This window comes from Trichechus manatus, unplaced genomic scaffold (genome assembly GCF_000243295.1).
Source record: "Trichechus manatus latirostris isolate Lorelei unplaced genomic scaffold, TriManLat1.0 scaffold00069, whole genome shotgun sequence".
Taxonomy (NCBI): Eukaryota; Metazoa; Chordata; class Mammalia; order Sirenia; family Trichechidae; genus Trichechus; species Trichechus manatus.
This window is the reverse complement of record NW_004444005.1, coordinates 13,389,873-13,408,271: the sequence shown is the minus strand read 5'-3', so window position 1 is coordinate 13,408,271 and position 18,399 is coordinate 13,389,873. Positions and strand designations below refer to the sequence as shown.

The window sequence follows — 18,399 nt, the reverse complement described above, 5'->3', positions numbered from 1 at the left end:
CCCTGACCTCCCCCACCCCCATCCCTGCCCAGTGCTCTCTGTGACTTCTCAGACGGCCCCATCTTCAGGTCTGCGTCCAGCTCTCCCTCCACTGGGCTGTGTGGCTGTTGGGTCTCAGTGGTTGTGCTTCTCACATGTTGAGTCTTCTTGTGTGCCTGTGTCCCTCTCAAACCCTCCCTGTCCTGTGTGCGTGCTGTGTCCCCTGCGAGCCCCATGAGGACGGAGCGGTGGCGCCCGGGTTCCTGTTTCCCCAGCACCTAGCGAGCCCCTGGACACAAGCGATACTCAGAGAACACGTGCTAGAGAAACAGGAAGGACAGAAAGGAAAGCAATGGTTTAGGACCCTGTTATGAGCCAGAGCTGGGGGTGTTTGGGGTTAGGGTGGGCGTGAAGGGGAGCTCCTCCCTCCATCCGAGTCCCTCCTGGCCGCCACGTACTGGGGGCTCAGCACAGAGCCCGTCCAGGTGGGTGCCATGGCGGTCAGTGCGGCCAGATGCAGCATATCCCGCATGGGGTGGGGGCTCAGGAGAGACCCTCACCTGGGGGCCTGGAGGCCCGGGAACTGGGGAACCAAGGAGCCGGGGAGACTGAATGCCTGGGAACCAGGGGGCCTGAGGTCCTGAGGCTTAGGGGTCTGAGGGACTGGAAATGTGGGGGCTTGGGGGCCTGGCGGACTGGGAATACAGGGGTTTGGGGGCCTTGGGCCCTGGGGGTTTGGGTCTGGGGACCTGGGGGTCTGGGATGTTTGGAGACAACTCCAGAAACAAAGAGTTGCCCGCCCCACATGACTGGCTTGGGGGAGGGAGCCTGGCCAAGTCTGCATACAAGGATTCGGGGGTGAATCTGGAGGAGCCCCGTCCCCGCTCTGTAAGGTGAGACCAGGCAGGCTCCTCCGGGTCCCTTGAGGGACCTGAGGACAGGTGGCATCCGGCGGTACACAGGTACTACAGCTGGGGGCGTGGACCCCAGTGTGGCTGACCCCAGTGCAGTGACCCCCCTTGTTGTACCCCTCCCTCCAGGTCATTGAGGTCATTGCCGGCATCTCGGCCGTCCTGGGTGGAATCATCGCTCTGAACGTGGACGACAAGGTCTTGGGTCCCCACCTCTCCGTGACCTTCTTCTGGATTTTAGTGGCTGTGAGTATACCGTGCTGGCTGGCCCTGGCGCAGCCGCATTCATCTGCCTGGCTCCAGGCGCATCACACCCACCGAGGCTGGGTTTTGAGCTCAGTTTCCGAGGCGAGGCTGGGTTTTGAGCTCAGTTTCCGAGGCGTGGGCAGAAAGTGAGCGCCAGGAGGATGGAGCAGCTGCCGGAGGTGGGGTGGGGGAGGATTTGGGAATTGAGGAGGAAATGAGTCAAAGTCCCCCCAAAAGAGTTATGTCATTGTGTCTCCCCAAAAGTCATGTGGAAATCCTAACCCCTGTACTTAAGAACGTGACCCTGTTTGGAAATAGGGTTTTCTTTTGTCATGTTAATGAAGTCACACCACAGCAGGGTGGGACCTGAGGCTAATCCCTTCTGAGTTATAAACAGGCAGGCACACACAGGGCATGGTGGGGTGGTGGTGGGGTGGATGCCCCATGAAACGAGGCAGAGGAATCCACAAGCCCAGGAGCACCAAGGATTGCCAGCAGCTACTAGGAGCTGAAAGAGAAAGCATCTTTCCCTTGAGCTGCACCGACAGAGAGAGAGTCTAGCCCTGCCAACACCCTGAGTTCAGAGTCCTGGCCTCCGTAACTGAGACACTAAATTCCCGTTCTTTTAAAGCCGCTTACTGGTGGTACTTTTTGTTTAGCTGCCACTAGGTAGCTAAGACAGCTAAATACTCACAGTGAATGCTTAACACAACACCTACCACATGGTAGGTGCTTAATGCTTAATCAGTGGCCACGATTTTAAACTTGCTCCCGGGATGTGGGCGGCTATCATCACTGTGTAGTCACCCTAAATTTACTTAAGTAACGTCATGTTGTCAAACTTAGCCGAGTCTCCCTCAGAGCTGTTGGCCCCAAGTCTTTCTGTTGGGAGATGTGTCTTCCCTGGGCTTAGGCTCCTGCTGTCTCAGCATGGTCAGTTTGCAGACACTCCACGTGGCATTTCCACACGTCACGTGCCACACCCCATGCCATCATCCACCTTTGGGTCTGTGCTCCCAAACAGCAGCCACCACATTACATGGCACCATGTCCACCACCAGGCTTACAAACACTATGTTAAATTATGGTCTGTCCTCGTTTCTCCTACCACTGGGCCTTTGCACAAGCTGCCCCATCTTGAGCCCACCCCCCATTGTCCAGGCTGTCACTTCTTCCTGTCCTGCTCACCCACCACCAGAGCCCCTAACAAATGCCGACACCTTGCTTGCATGTCCAAGGGTCTGGGGATACTCACACCCTGCGGGGGGTCCACCATCTAGGGGCTGACACCCCTGCCCAGTGGCCTCCTTTTCCTTTGCAGGCAGGTGGAGGACAACTTTAGAGCTTCAAAGTGCTTGGAGCATGGACTCACCTGGCCTTGCTAGGCTTGGGCAGTGGGAGGAGGGGCTGGGTGCCTGGAGGCCAGGGAGGGGGAACCCAGGAGGGTGGCAGGAGGGCAGACCCGGGCCTCAGCAATCTCCTCCTCCTGTCGCAGTTCCCCTGCCTGCATCATGTGGAATTAGGTCAAGTTCCTTAAAACAAGACGCAAACAAGGAAGCAAAGAAAAAACAGGAAGAAGGGGCTGGGGTGCAGGTGGGAGCTCTTTACAGGAGAAGGCCAGCCAGAAAATGTACAAGGCAAGGGCGAGCACTGGGGACAGAACATTCACAGGGTCTCAGAGTGACACCTCCATCATGTATTGGTCACCAAGGAGAAGGAACCCAAATGGCGGAGGACTGGCAGACACCACCTCAACCCGGGAGTCCCAGTTAGCACACTGGCACCATGCTGGAAGGACACAGCGTCCCATCTGTCATTTTCCTGCGTCTGACCCTGAAGAAGCAGCAGACTGACCCACGTGGAGAGGTGATCTGCAACAGCACTGGCCTGTGCTCTTCAAACGTGGCCGTGTCACGGAGGCACCAGAAGGTGGAGGAGCTGCTCTGAGTAGAGACTGACACACATGACAAGGAAACTCGGCTCGAGCTTGCTGGTGGAGCACCTGTAAAAGAATGTGATTGGGACACGGGGTGGATTTGGATGTGGCTGGTGGAGCACCTATAAAAGAATGTGATTGGGGCACGGGGTGGATTTGGATGTGGCTGGTGGAGCACCTGTAAAAGAATGTGATTGGGACACGGGGTGGATTTGGATGTGGCAGGTGGAGCACCTATAAAAGAATGTGATTGGGACACGGGGTGGATTTGGATGTGGACTCTACGTTAGACAACGCTGTGGACTCAATGTCAAATTTCTCGAGATATGCTGGATTGTGGCTGTGCAGGAGAATGTCTTGTTCTTAGAAGACATATGCCGAAGTGTTTAAGGTGTCATGAGCCCTGAGAGAGAGTGAGGGTGGAAGAGGAGTGTGCAGATGTGGTGAAATGTTAACAACTGTGATTTTGGGTGAAGGGTGGACGGGTATTTATTACACTCTTCTTTGCACTTGTAATCCAGTGTCCTTGACTGACTGAAGAAAGAATTTTGGGGGAAATCCACTCTGGTCCCTTGTTGTTTTCTTTCCACTGAAGTTTCTCTGCGAGGACTCGCTCTTGGTCTCACACCTGTAGAGGAGGTGGCTCCATGCACTTCAGTTGGTGGTGGGTCTGGCACAAGTTGGCAGGCAGCCGCTGTCAGGATGGACGAGCTCACAGCGAGTGCTCAGGGCGGTGACCTGAGACAGCATGCATCTTCTGACTTTCTCGAATCTTCACAGTCTCCCTGCAGTTGCCCAGAGGAGCACACGTTCATGCAGCCTCATGCAGCACCCAGAACTGAGGACACAGGCGATCAAGGTGGACAATGCCTGGTTCCCCCAGAGCTCACAGCCCGGTCAAGTACAACCGTGATGAGGGCTAGGGAGGGAATTGTGAGCCACAAAAGCTCTCCCTGTGGCACAAAATAAGATTTGATCCCTATCTCACACCATACACAAAACTGAATTCCAGATGGATCAAAGACCTAACTGTGAAAGAAAAGATTAGCTTCATGTCTTTCTTAAACAAGACTGAAAATCTCAAAATGTGGAGAAGAAGACTGACACATTTTACTACATAAAAATTAAAAACTGTATTGAGGGGACCTCATACCATTGAGAAAGCAGTGCTGGGAGCAGAGCACGTCCTTTGGACCGGGGTCCCTGTGCCGAGAAGCTCCTAGTCCAGGGGAACACCGAAGAGAAGAAGGCCGATGGAGAGAAAAAGCCTTCCCCTGGAGGTGACGCCCTGAATTTGGACTTTTAGCCTACTTTACTGTAAGGAAATAAATTTCTCTTTGTTAAAGCCATCCACTTGTGGTATTTCTGTTCTAGGAGCACTAGATAACTAAGACAGAATTTGGTACCGAGAGAGTGGGGTGCTGCTCTAACAGATACCTAAAATGTGGAAGCACTTTTAAAACTGTGAATGGATAGATGTGCAGCAGTGAGAGAGGACTGGCAGCAGCAGAGGACCTACAGCAGCAGAGAAGCGGCAGAGGCAGAGAACCAACAGCAGCAGAACCAGGAGACCAGTGCGAGATGGCGCTGGAGCTGACCCACGGAGCGAGAGAGCTGAGTGCTTGTGAGCAGGAGGCTTCCTGGCAGAGTGGGGTGTCTCTGGGCACTTATAGGTGGAAGTAGGCTTGCCGACCCACGGAACGAGAGAGCTGAGTGTCTGTGTGCACGAGGCTTCCTGGCGGAGTGGGGTGTCTCCGGGCACTTATACCAGTGGAGCTACAGAGCTTTGGAACACTTGCCCCAGCAGGGCAGATGTGGGCATGAGGCCTGAGGGCCGAGAGGCCACAGGAAGCAGAAGCCGAAGAGACAAGGGACACAAGAAGCCGAGCTGCCTCAGTCTCAAAAGGTATGGCCATGACCAGAGGGGTTTCAAAGGGTGGAGCAGTGGCGTCTGGAGCTTCTAAGGGTGGAGTCACCACTCAGATGGACTAGGAGAATGGTGCGCCTGAAGCCAAGGGAGCGGAGTTGCTGTCCCAGTGGGCCTGGAAGGTGGAGCTGAAGCCCAGGGCTGAGGGGCCTCCACTCAAAATCCAGAGACTGTGGCCAACACCTAGAGTCTGGAGGGCAGGGCTATTGTGTAAATTGTCTCAGAGAATGGAGGATTATTTTCAAAGCCTTGACGGCTAATGTAATGTGTTCTGCTAACTTGCTTGGTACCTGTTATGCCTTCTTTCCCTGCAATTTCTCCCATTTGTAATGGAAATGTCTAGCTTGTGCTTGTTCTGCCATTGTACCTTTGGAAGCAAATAACTTGTATTCTGGACTTCACAGAGGAAGAGGAATTTTTGGATTTTGGACTTGGAGTTAAGACTTTTGCTATGATATGATGGGGCGAATATGTTTTCCATGTTGCAAGGATGTGATTTTTTGGGGGCCAAAGGGTGGAATGTCATGGTTTGAATTATGTCCCCCCAAAAATGTGTGTATCAATTTGGCTGGGCCATGATTCCTGGTACTGTGTGATTTTCCTGTGTGTTGTAAACCTGCCTCTATGATGTTAATGAGGGAGGATGGGTGGCAGTTGTGTTAGTAAGGCAGGACCTGATCTACAAGACTGGATTGTGTCCTGAGGCAATCTCTCGAGATATAAAAGACAGAAGTGAGCAGTGAGACACAGGGACCTCATACCATCGAGAAAGCAGTGCCGGGAGCAGAGCGCATCCTTTGGACTGGGGTCCCTGTGCAGAGAAGCTCCTAGTCCAGGAGAACACCAAAGAGAAGAAGGCCGACAGAGAGAAAAAGCCTTCCTCTGGAGCTGACGCCCTGAGTTTGGACTTTTAGCCTACTTTACTGTAAGGAAATAAATTTCTCTTTGTTAAAGCCAAAAAAAAAAAAAAAAAAAAACCACTGTATTGAAAAGGTGTCAGAAACGAAGGTTTAAGCGAACTGACAAACTGAGAGATCTTTGCAACCCATAGAACAGACAAAGGATTAGTATCCAGAATAAAGAACACCAAGTCAATAAGATAAAGCCAACCTAGCCAGAAAAGTGAGAAAAGGGCATGAACAGAAGAGGAAAATCAGCCGCCATTGAACAAGGAGAAGACTTGAAACTTACCAGTGCTCAGGGAAATGCCATCTAATCAGGTACAAGTTCATCAGCGGGCAACAGAAAAATTCCTGACTGTACAAAGTGTTGGTGAGGATGTGAATGGAAAGGATGCTGGTGGGATGACTAGTTGGACCAATCATCTGTCAGGGTCTATGAAGACAGATCAGTCCCTGGAGAGGACATCATGCTTGGTAAAGCAGAGGGTCAGTGAAAAAGAGGAAGATCCTCAACGAGATGGATTGACACAGTGGCTGCAACAATGGGCTCAAGCACAACGATTGTGAGGATGGCGCAGGACCAGGCAGTGTTTCGTTCTGTTGTTCAAGGGTCGCTGTGAGTCAGAACCGACTCGACAGCACCTAACAACAACAACATGAAAACAGAAGGGTCCTGGTGGTGCAGTGGTTAAGAGCTCGGCCGCTCACTGAAAGGTCGGCAGTTCCAATCCAGCGGCCACTCCTTGGAAACCCTATGGGGCAGTTCTACTCTGTCCTATAGGGTCGCTATTGAGTTGGAATAGATCTGACGGCCACGGGTATGAAAATAGCGATGCAGATGCTCTACCCACAGTGGTCTGACTCGGGTGACACCCCAAAGAAACGCTTATGCACTTTATTATGGATTGAATTGTGCCCCCCCGCAAACATGGATTGAAGTGTTAGCCCTTGTACCTGTGAATATGACCCTGTTTGGAAATAGGGGCTTTCTTTTGTTACGTTGATGAGGTCATACCAGGGTAGGATTGGTCCTAACCCTAATCCCCTCTGAGTTATGAAAAGAGCAGAATAGACAGAGACACATGCTCAGGGGGACGAGGAAGACAGACGACGGACGGTCTACAGGGCCAGGAGCATCAAGGATTGCTGGCTACAAGAAGCTGAAACAGACAAAGAAGGACCTCCCCCGGAGCCATGTGTGAATTCAGACTCGCAGCCTCCCCAACTGTGAGAAAATAAGTGTGGGTTCTCGAAAGCCACCCACTTGTGGTGGTTCTGTTGTGGCAGCACTAGGAGACCACGGCACGCTGGCACAAGGAGATACGAGCAAGAACGCTCCTTGCAGCATTGCTTCACGAGGTGAAACATCGCAGCCGACCCGCTGGTCACTGCAGGGATTGAGAGGTACACCAAGAGCCGTGGGAAGGGGGGGCCGGTTCTCACTCGTCTCTCAGTCTTGCTCTCGATTGTCTCCCATCTTCCTCCTGCCCCCCACGGTTTTACATAATTTTATGTGATTTTAAAACACATTAACCAATACCATATACTGTTCATGGTTACGTATATATCTATGCCAAATACAAAAAAAGGTGTGGGTAGGAAGCTCCACTGCTGATGATGGGGAGAGGTTGGGGGTGATGGGAGTGCAGATGAGGGTGGAGGGTGCCTCGTCTTACCTGTGATGCTGGATTTCAGAGTCTAACTTCTTGAATTCACCTCTAAAATTTTAATTTTTCCCCAGTGTTTCCCAAGTGCCATTGCCAGTCATGTGACAGCTGAGTACCCCAGCAAGCGCCTGGTGAGTGCAGCTCCCCGTCCCTGCTGACCGGCCTGGGGTCCCACAGAAAGGGGCTTCTGCCCTGGGGCGGGTTGGGCTGGGGAGGCCAGCGCAGGAAGGGGGTCACAGGCCAGGTGGGGTGAGGGTGGGGGAGACCTGAAGACCATTGGATTATTCTGGGGGCTTGCCTGACCCTGGCTGCCCTGCTGGTGAAAAGGAGAACCGAGGACTTTGGCATGCACGTGGGAATAACCCATGAGTAAGAACCTGAGGGAGGTCAGGCCCAGGAGGAGGAGCCAGACCTTTAAGGTCAGTCGCTGTCTGACGGCGACAGGTGATGAGCGTGGCCCTGGGTGCTGAGAACGGAGTGTCCCTGGCCCCCTGCGACTCAGGGCCGGACACTTGGCCTGTGTGGTCAGAGTTGTGCGGTCGCAGCTTCTGCGACAGACCTGGGCCTCATTTTATGGTTGGGAAGAGCTCCAGGAGATTCGGACAGATGTGAGAGCCCCCGAAGGGAGTGGTTGTTTGTCAGTGCTACTGTCCGCCCGGTGGAGAATTGTCCATCAATTGCAAGAACCCCCTGACGCGCACATGAAGCGTGTTTTGAGTTCAGAGGCAGAGGAAGCCCAAGATGACAGCCCCTAGTGACCCCAACCCCCTGATCGGGGTGATCGGACGGCCCGTGAGGTGCAGCTGCCCCCTGCGTGCAGACGGCGACCAGAGACCCGGGCCCGCCATCTACTGCCGGCTCTCGTCTGTTTCCTGCCAGGTGGAGGTGCTGCTCGCCATAACCAGCATCACGTCCCCGCTGCTGTTCACAGCGTCTGGGTACCTCTCGTTTGGCGTCATGAGGGTCGTGGAGATTTTTAAGGATTACCCACCAGCCATAAAAGTATGTACTATGTCGTTTTATTTAAAAACTCTCTAGACATAAAGCTGGGGTCCCTGGGTGGTGCAAATAGTTCAGTGCTTGGCTACTAACCGAAAGGTTGGACGTTCAGTCCATCCAGAGGTGCCTTGGAAGAAAGGCCTGGTGATCTACTTCCAAAAAATCAGCCATTGAAAACCCAGTGGAGCCTAGTTCTACTCTGGCACACATGGGGTTGCCGTGAGTTGGAGTTGACCCCATGGCATCTGGTGTTTTTGGCTAGAAATACAGCACCACTGTGGTGGTGGCACATGTCTGAATGAGGGCCTCCCAGGAAGTTAGGATGTGTCATGGAAGAGGCTGGGGTCAGGTCAGCACCTGCTTGCCTCAAGGTGGCTTTGCAAGAACAGGTCTTTTGTCTGCGTGGAGCTGATCTTAACATGCAGTGTGAGGTAGGATCTACTTTACGTTTTCTATGTGGACAACCAGAGCCCTGGTGGCAAAGTGATTAAGAGCTTAGCTGCTAACCGAAAGGTCGACAGTTGAAATCTACCAGCCACTCCTTAGAAACCCTACGGGGCAGTTCTACCCTATCCTATCAGGGTCACTGTGAGTCGGAATTGACTCGACAGCAACAGGTTTGGTTTTGGTTTTTGGATGTGTCAAATGGAGCCCTGCTGGCGCAGTGGTTAAGAGCTTAAGAGCTCGGCTGCTAACCGAAAGGTCTGCAGTTCAAATCCACCAGCCGCTCCTTGGAAACCCTATGGGCAGGTCTGCTCTGTCCTGTAGGGTCGCTGTGAGTTGGAATCGACTCGACGGCAACCGGTTTTGTTTTGTTTTGTTTTCAGTATGTGGACAACCAGTTGTCTGTGCGCCATTCTCTGACCAATCCCTTCTGCTCCCACTGACCTGCGGGGCCAGCTGTGCTCCAGCCTGTTTCTGGCGGGCCAGGTCAGCTTCTGGGACTCCTCCTCTGCTTGCTGCTCTACTTCCTGAACTCTGTTTCCCTGCCCTGTCTTACCACGGCCCCGGGCCGTGCCTAGGTCCCTGCACGGGTACTCCCTCTTCACAGCTACCTTAGACTTTCTCCATCCTTTCTCATTCATTCACAGTTTAGACCAGGTCGTGGTGTTTCATAACGGAATTCTGGTCAGGAATGCATTAAATTTATAGGTCCCCTTGAGGAGAATTGAAGGCATGGTGACTTTGAGACTTTCCGTGTAAGAACATAGTTCTAAACAGAACTTCTTTAGAGTCTCTCAATAAGATTTCATAATTTTCTTCAGAAAGCTCAGGTATATATAGCTAGATTTATTTCCTAGATGCCTTGCATTTTTTTGTTCCCATTGTAAACAGTACTTCTAAAGTGTTGATGATGAAAAAATTCAAATGTAAAAAAAGTGGAAAGAACAGTACAGTAAACGCTGAGCTCCAACAGTGGCTCACGCCTGACCACGCCTGCCCCATCAGAATAAAAAACGGGCAGTCCCCCTGCCCTGTTAGAATAAACACGTATGTGTCATTTGTGGAAACATCTGAAAGTGACACTTTGACAACATGACCCTTCACCTCTACATGTTTTGGCATTTTCTAAAAGTAAGGATGGTCCCCTACTCATGCTCAATACCATCATCATCCCTAAGGTGATTACAGCTATCACACGATGCCGTTCAATACCCCATCCACATCCAATTTCCATGAATTGTCCCAAAAATGTGCTTCTTGGGCTGAGGATTTTGGAGCAAGGCCCAGCCAAGGATCACACCTTGCATTTGCTACCAACTCACTTTCATCTCTTAATTCAAAATAGTCCCCACATTTACCTCATGGCACTGACTTTTTGGAGAGTCCAGGCCGATTGTCTTGAACGTCGTCCCACACTTTGGACCTCCCTGGGAGCTTCCTAGGGGAGCCCTTGGCCTGCTGCTCTCCTCTATGTTTCCTGTCAGCGGGGAGTGGCTGGTGGGCTGACCATCCACCTCTGGGGAGGCCGGTGTGAGGCCTGGTTCAGGGTGCGGCTGCTGGGCATCCCCAGAGTCACGTTTCCCTTCTGTGGTGAGTGAGTAGCCTGGTGCCACGCTCTGGCATCCCACAGGTGTCTTGTCCCCAGTACCTTCGACCTGTGGGCTAGCATGGCCTGCTGATCCTTGCCTGAATTGTTTTCCACATGGCGGGGAGGGGTGTGTGGAAACAAGGTTATCTTATGGTCCCCTCATTCTTCTTCATTTATTGGTGGACATTCTTTTGTGAAGAACAGCTTTCTCTTTTTTTTCATCACCATCAAGGACTCATGGGTGTTTAAGTATTTTTAGAGTGTTGCAGCCATTATTCTTTCAATGCTCAAATAGACCCAGATTTCAGCTGCTCCTGGTCTAACCCCGTAGGCCTTTGTGATCTTCCTCTCAGACACTTGAGACCACCCAGACTCACCTCATGTTACCCCTGCCCCCGAAGTGCCCTGGTTTCCTCAGTGGGGAGTGGTGCATGTTGTGGTGTTGTTAGGTGCCCTCAAGTCAGTTCTGACTCATAGTGACCCCGTGTACAACAAAACGAAACACTGCCTGGTCCTGCACCATCCTCATGATCGTTGTTATGCTTGAGCCCATTGTTGCAGCCACTGTGTCAGTCTATCTCGTTGAGGGTCTTCCTCATTTTTGCTGACCCTCTACTTTACCAAGCATGATGCCCTTCTCTAGGGATTGGTCCCCCCTGATAACATGTCCAAAGTACATAAGACGAAGTCTCACCATCCTCACTTCCAAGGAGCAGTCTGGCTGTATTTCTTCCAAGACAGACTTGTTCGTTCTTCTGGCAGTCCATAGTACATTCAATATTCTTCACCAACACCGTAATTCAAAGGCATCAGTTCTTTTTTGGTCTTCCTTATTCACTGTTCAGCTTTTGCATGCATATGAGGTGATTGAAAATATCCTGCCCTAGAAGTGCCATGGTTTCCTCAATGCAGAGTGGTGCTTAGAAACCAAAATTTGGGCACTTGGTGTGCTTGTTCCTCTGGGATGTCATTGCTTACAGGCCCTTTCAGTGGACCAACCAAAAACCAAACCCACTGCCATCGAGTCGATTCTGACAACAGAGCTGGGAGATACATATATATGTATATATGTATATTTAAGGATCATGAGTTTATATTGGTATTTCCAATACAGCTTCAACATTTTAGGATATTTTTCTTAACTTCTTTTATTTTATATTTGCCTCTCTTGTCTACTACACCAAAAATCTTGTTTCCTAATACACTTAATATATTTACCTCTTTGACTTACATTACACATATCTCTTACAATGCAGATGAAATTTTTCAAAAGTACCATATCAAGATTATACCAACAGCCACTTCCTGTGTGATTTTAAGGCTTCCTTGTGATGCTTTTTGTCTTTAGAATATATTTTGTAAAGGAAGCAGTTAGGTGCCAATGAAATAACTCCTTTCTCATGTTGGGTACGCCATTGATCTGATGCACTGTTAAGTTTAATGATTTCTGTTGGTATTCATTTTCAGAGTTTGAAGATTTCTTCCTTTTAGTAGTTTTTTTTTTTTTAATACATAAGACATATACTTGGTTCAAAAGTCAAAACTATATAAAACACAGAGAAGTTTTATCCCATCTCTGGTTTCCCTCCTCTTATATGCAACCAACATCCCTCCTTAAAAAAAGTGGGGCTCTACACCCTATAGTCACTATTCTGTACCTTGCTTTTTTTTTTTAACTTAATAATATATTCTGGTGTTCCCTCCATACCCAGACGGATCCAAGCTCTTGCGTATTCGGTTGTTATTCCTGCACATATATACTCCAAGGTGAGAGTTTCCCCACCCACTCCCTAATGGTTGAAGCCAGGGTTATTTCCTGTCATCTGCAGTTATCAATAATGCCTCAATAAATAGCCTTGTGTACATACTTCATGTTGAAACTGGGTGGTGCTTCTTTAGGGTAATTATCTAGGTGACATATTGCTGGGTGAGAGGGTAGATGGATCTATAATTTTGTTAATTATTGCCAAATTCCCCTGCAGGGTGTCCAGTGTTCACTCCCACCAATAGCATAAGAGTGTTTCTCCACAGCCCACCCCAGAGGGTACCACCACCCTTCGATTTTTGTACTGTTGGTGAGAGGGTATCAGGGGTAGTTGTGACTTGCCTTTCTCTCAATACAGTGATGCTGAGGATCTTTTACTATGTTTAAGGGCATGTGCATTTCTTTCCCAGCAAACTCTGCTCATGTCTTCCGCCTGTTTTCCAGTGGGATTTTGAGAACTCTGCAAACATTGGGAACAAGCCTGTTGTCGGTAATAAGAGATGCCAAACAGTGCCCTCAGCTTGTCATCTGTTTTCCATTCTGCTTCTCCCATGAAAGGTGTTTTTGTTCTTATATGGCTAAATTTATCAACATTTGTCAATATTTCCCTTTATTGCTTCTGGATATTAAGTCATCATTGGAAGCGCTGGTCCTGTGTATTTCTGCGGTGCATCAAGGCATGGTGGAAGGTGTGGCTCCGACCTTGTCTTTTTTCCAGTGACTATGTAAGCTGTTCAAAAGCTGCCACTCCCCACAAAGTCCACCTGTGCTCGGTCACCTGAAGCACTGCCTTTGCCAGGCACTGAATTTCTTCCTGTTTCTGCACTTTCTGCATCTCCTATCAAATCTCTCTGTGTGCTGGTACCACACTGTTTTGGTTATGGGGTTTTTATCATATGTTTCAATAACTGGCAGGGCTAGGAACTGGATTCCTCTTCACTGTTCTTTTTCAGGGTTTACCCAGACCAGTTGCCATGGAGTCGCCTCCAGCTCATGGTGACCCCATGTGTGTCAGAGAAGAACTGTGCTCCATAGGGTTTTCAACTGCTGATTTTTTAGAAGTAAATCACCAGGCCTTTCTCTGAGGCACCTCTGGGTGGACTCAAACCTCTAACCCTTTGGTTAGCAGCTGGTAGCATTCACCATTTGCACCACCAGGGACTCCTTTTGGGTTCGTCGGGTTCTTTTAGCCTGTTTGTGAGTTTTAGGGTCGACATCCCTGGCCCCAGAAACAGCTCAGGTGCTATTTTTGTTAGAATCACATTAAATTTACACATTAACTTCAGAGGAATTGGCATTCATTCTGTTTCATATTTAAAGATAGTGATATTGAATGGATGCCTGGTTCTTTTTTGTATTAATATTTAATTTGCATTTTCTTGGGCCTGCAGAGAAAGGCCACCCATATTGGGTGGGGAGGGTTTGGGTGCTTTGGTGTGTTTGCATAGTCTCGCTCCTTCTGCCCTTGGTGACTTCTGCCCTTGGGGACCCTTGCTTTCCCTGCTTCCTCTGTCCCCTTCTTCCCCCTTCCTTCTCTGGCGCGTCCTCTCCGGCCCCCTCCTCTCCAGCCCCCCTCCTGTCCAGCCCCTCCCTCTTTCCTGTGCTCACCGCCCGCAGGGCTGACCCTACCTGTCAGCGAGTGCGTTCCCTGCTATGTATCCTGAGTGTGTGGTCACTCCTGCCTCCATGTACCCCCTCTGTGGGCCCGGGATGCTGGTCTGCTCCCAATGGCTGTGTGGCTGCTGGAGGGACATGAACTTCAGCAGCTGACACGTCCCCAGGGCTGAGGGTTTGCCGGTCACTGCTGGGTCTGCTAAACACAGAAAATCAGAACTTATAGCAGGATCACTTTCTGCAACTCTCACTCATTGAGAGGATGACTGGGGTTCCAATTCCTGAACACTCGGGTGTGGCTGGGTGCCCGGACCCAGCAGCGTGTGCACCTGGAGCTTCCTGACAACAAACTCCACCTGCTCCCTGGGGGGGCCAGACGTCCAACCACGGGAACGGGTGCATGGGGTCGCAGAAGCATTGGCTGTCCACCCCTGACCACCCTGTCTTCTCTAGCAATCCTACGATGTGCTCCTGCTGCTCCTGCTGCTGGTGCTGCTCCTGCAAGCCTGCCTCACCACGGGCACCGTCGTCCAGTGCGTGCGCTTCAAGATCCACGGGCAGCTGCAGGGCGTGCCCTGGGGCCCCACGCAGGCCAGCCCGCCAGAGCCCCCAGCAGGGGAGGTGAGTGGGGACCCCTGCTCTGTCTGCCCACTTGGGGACACCCTGGTCCATACTGGAGACCCTTGGGTTGCTGGCTGGGGCCCCCCAGTGGGTACGAGAGTGAGGACCATGGGGGGACCCCCTGCCCCATCTGCCCACTCAGGGACATCCTGGTCCATGGAGGGGACCCTCAGATTGCTGGCTGGAGCCTCCGGCAGGGAGTTGATTGGGGACAGTGGGGGCCACCCCCTGCCCCTGTCCATCCATTTGGGGGAACCCTGGTCCATGCCGGGACCCTCGGAAGGCCCCGGTGAAGTGGCACTGGCTGACTTGGGAATGACATCTCTGTCAGGAGATTCTTCCGGTTTCGTCCATTTCTATTTTAAAACATACCCTGGAAGAATCTTGAGGAAGTAATATGTGATACATTTTTTAAACTGGGTAGGCAAGCGCAATCCACTCCTGAAAGAGTGTCGTGGGTGGAATGATTTCAGTGTCACTCGTCAAACAACGTACATGATGACTTTGCCCTTGAGGACGTGACGCCTGACTGTCCCTGCAGGTGGCCAGGAGCCCGCGGCAGGAGTTTGACAAGGACAAGGCCTGGAGGGCCGTGGTGGTGCAGATGGCTCAGTGACCATGCGGTGGCCCGGAGCGTGGCTTTCTAACCATCCTCGTCCCTTTAAGGGCCGGCCCGGGCTGCGAGTCAGAGTTTTAATTTCTTATGACCGCTGATTTTTGAAATAGGCAAATTTCTGCTACTTTGTCCTTTATTCGGTCCTCAGTCCAGGGACCCCACCTGGGGTGTGGGTGCTGCTGGGTGAGCCCTATGAGGAGCATCCCCCAATCTCCGGGTGTGGACGTCAGGCTCACCCAGGCTCCCCAGCCCCGCTTTGGGGAGTTGCCTTCCTTAGCCCTTCCTTCCTGCACCTCTGCCAGAGCCCTGCCTTCTCTTGCTCCGAGCTCAGCCCTGTGTGGGTTTTCCTGGGGAGCACAGGCCACCTAGTTGTTTGGGGTCTTAAATTCCACAATAAAGCAGAACTTCCCCGTCTGCCCAAGCCCCCCGCCCAGCCCTCCAGTTTCTCCCAACCTTCGATGCCAAACGAACCTGAGGCTTTGGAAACCCTGACTCGACTAGATTTCCTGCCTCGCCACCCAGGAGTGACCCCAGAGGGAGGAGGCTGAGTACCCCCCACCAGCCATGTTTGCTCTGCTCCAAAGCACCAGGCTCCCTGAGTGTCCAGGGTCCCAGCCTCTACCCGGCTCCCATTCTGTGACTCAAAATGCAAGTCACACCCCCCCCCTGCAATGTAGGACCCTTTGGTGTCCCCAGCCCCCTGTCCTGTAACAAGCCGTTGGTCTTGAGCCTCATTCATAGGTTCACAGCAGGGCCAACTGGGCCGGGGTTCCCTCCGTCTCTGCGCTCATTTGGGGCTGGAGTCCCCACGCGCTCCCTGAACGGCCCGGGTCACTGCCCACGGCCTGGCCACAGGGACAGTTTGGGCCTGGGAACAGCATTTTCTCTGATTAAAATGATGGCCAAGAGTGAGTTTAGCTTGTATGCCATCTCCCTGCCCCTGGGTACCCCTACAGCAATCCCTGGATTCTTCTAGAAGATCCGTTAGCCTCTTCCAGTTGACAAGGCCTCAATAACTCCGCATGGGCTGGGGATGCCTTCCAAAGCTGGGGACGTGGTTCTTCGGCTGTTCCCTCCCAGGCTGTGCGTGAGGACTTCGCTCTGTTTTCTGTATCAAGAGACACAGCGGCAGTGACCCCAGGATATCAGCCTTGCTCTTTGCTACGCGGGGGTGCATAGCCAGTTCCCTGGGCTGGCGAGGAGGCCCGAGGACGTCTTGCAGCATGGGACTACTAAGATCAAACGGCAGTAGCTGGAGTGAGGGCTGGGCTGGGGGGCCGGCCAGAAACAAGAAGGATGGCTCACGGGCAGGGGTGGGAAAGCTGCAAGGAGGCACTCGGGGATTGCTCCCCGGTTTCTGGCTTCCAGAATGACTGGTGTGCCAGCACATCATCACGCTGTTCGGGACAGGTCGGGTCACTATTTTCCATCAAGCAGGAGGAATGCAGGTAAAACACCTGGAAGGTATCAAGTGGCAGCAGATGAAGCACTGGCAGTGCCCCTGACTGACCTGGTCTGACAGCACCCTGCTTCGGAGAGAAGGCCAGCCCTTCTCTGCTGTCCTCAACAGCTCCAGAAGCAAGGAGAGGGGGTGAGCTGCTTTTACCATGTCCCCAAATCAGTGGGACCATGATGAGGTGGGCCCACACCTGCACACCGGCATACCTCCCAGTTCCAGCCGGGCCACCTTCCCTGCCTGCCGCTCCTGAGGCCAGACGCCCGGTGGGTCCCCTCTTCCCTAGCCCAGCACCTGGGGATGGGACGGGAGTCGCAGGGACAGCGAGAGTCAGGTCTTACAGCCAGAACTGGGCACCTGCAGGGCTTATACTTGTTCATGCTTTTTTGTTTTAGAGAGAGCTGGAAAAACCCAGACAAATGTGGTTTTAAACATTGTAACTCTGTTTCTTTTAATTCAGTTTTGCTTGGTATACTTTAATACTGCTTGAATAAAGGCTAACTGTGAAAACGAGGGTGGTCTCCTTAATGTTGGGTCTCTGGGAGCCGCTTGCCCACGTTCTGATGGGGCTAATGGAGAGGAAGGGCCGCCCTTTTGTTCACGGAGCCCGTAAAGGGGTGACGGGGGCTTTTCTTGGCCAAGTCTTGGTCGGGCCCTTCCCCAGCTGGCAGGGCTCTGAGGTGGGCTCTGAGGACGGGGTGCACAGCCCCCAGCGTGAAGGCAGGAAAGGAACCTGCAGGGCACCTCCGGAGCGGAAGTCCTCACCCTGCTCTTGCAGGAGCCACTTTCAAGTGGGAGCAGAACCCCCTTCCAGGAGTCAGTGCAAAGTAAAGGTGATTTTAAACCACACAAAGCCCCTGGGTGGTGCAATGCCATGGGATGCTAACGGAAAGATTGGAGGTTCCTGTCCACCTAGAGGCACCTCAGAAGAAAGGCCTGGTGATCTACTCTGAAAAAGCCTTGAAAACCCCGTGGAGCAGCTCTACTCTGCTACATCTATGGTCACCACCATGAGTCCCCATAAGCCAGGTAGACTCCATGGCAACTGTTCTGGTTTTTAAAAATGACTCGGAATTCTAGGTTTTGGAAAGTTAGGATAAGTGAAGACAGGATCCACCCTCCTCCCCAAGATGGCCGATTAGAAGCGGCACAAAGAAGGATCGACTGTGGAGGTGGGGGAGGGAGGAGAAGGTCCGGGTGGCCTGGACTTGGGGTCAACCTACAAGTGACCCTGGGGACACAATGGCCGCTCGCCGTTCCTCCGAGGGACGGGCAGCTGCCCAGGTCACCTCGCTCCCCGCCAAGCCCTGCCTACCCACCTGGGCTGGACTGTGAGGCTGCCTCCCCCACCCCGCCCCGCGTCTGGGCCAGGAGGCGGGGGCATCTTCTTGGGGACCCCATGCCCTGGGATCTCAGTGGGAGCCCCGGGGTGGGGGGGTGAGAGGCCAGGCCGGGTAGGGTGGCTAGGGGGAGGGTGTGACCTGCAGGTCTTTGTGACTTGGGGGGTGGGGGCTCTGACCACCAGGGCGGGTCCGTGTGACCCGGAACCAGGGCGGCGCGGCCACACGTGGGCCATCCTCTCCGCTGACACCATGGCCCCCACGATCCGGCGCCCCAGCCCGCGACCCCACGTCAGCTCGGGCCGCTCCTCGGCCCCGGGCCTCGAACCCAGCACCGGCCCCGGGCGCTGGTCCAACCTGGATGCGGCCAACTGCGATCAGTCGCGGC

General features: G+C 52.6%; 1 protein-coding gene across 1 annotated transcript in view; it reads left to right on the top strand.

The window, feature by feature from the left end:
* MLC1 (modulator of VRAC current 1) overlaps positions 1-15,215 on the top strand; it is a 26,121-nt gene extending 10,906 nt beyond the window's left edge. Inside the window, exons 7-11 of the mRNA XM_004380021.1 lie at positions 1,020-1,136; positions 7,643-7,699; positions 8,448-8,570; positions 14,432-14,599; positions 15,141-15,215. Coding sequence (XP_004380078.1) covers positions 1,020-1,136; positions 7,643-7,699; positions 8,448-8,570; positions 14,432-14,599; positions 15,141-15,215 — 540 coding nt within the window. The remainder of the gene's footprint in view (positions 1-1,019; positions 1,137-7,642; positions 7,700-8,447; positions 8,571-14,431; positions 14,600-15,140) is intronic.
* Positions 15,216-18,399: the final 3,184 nt, after the last annotated feature.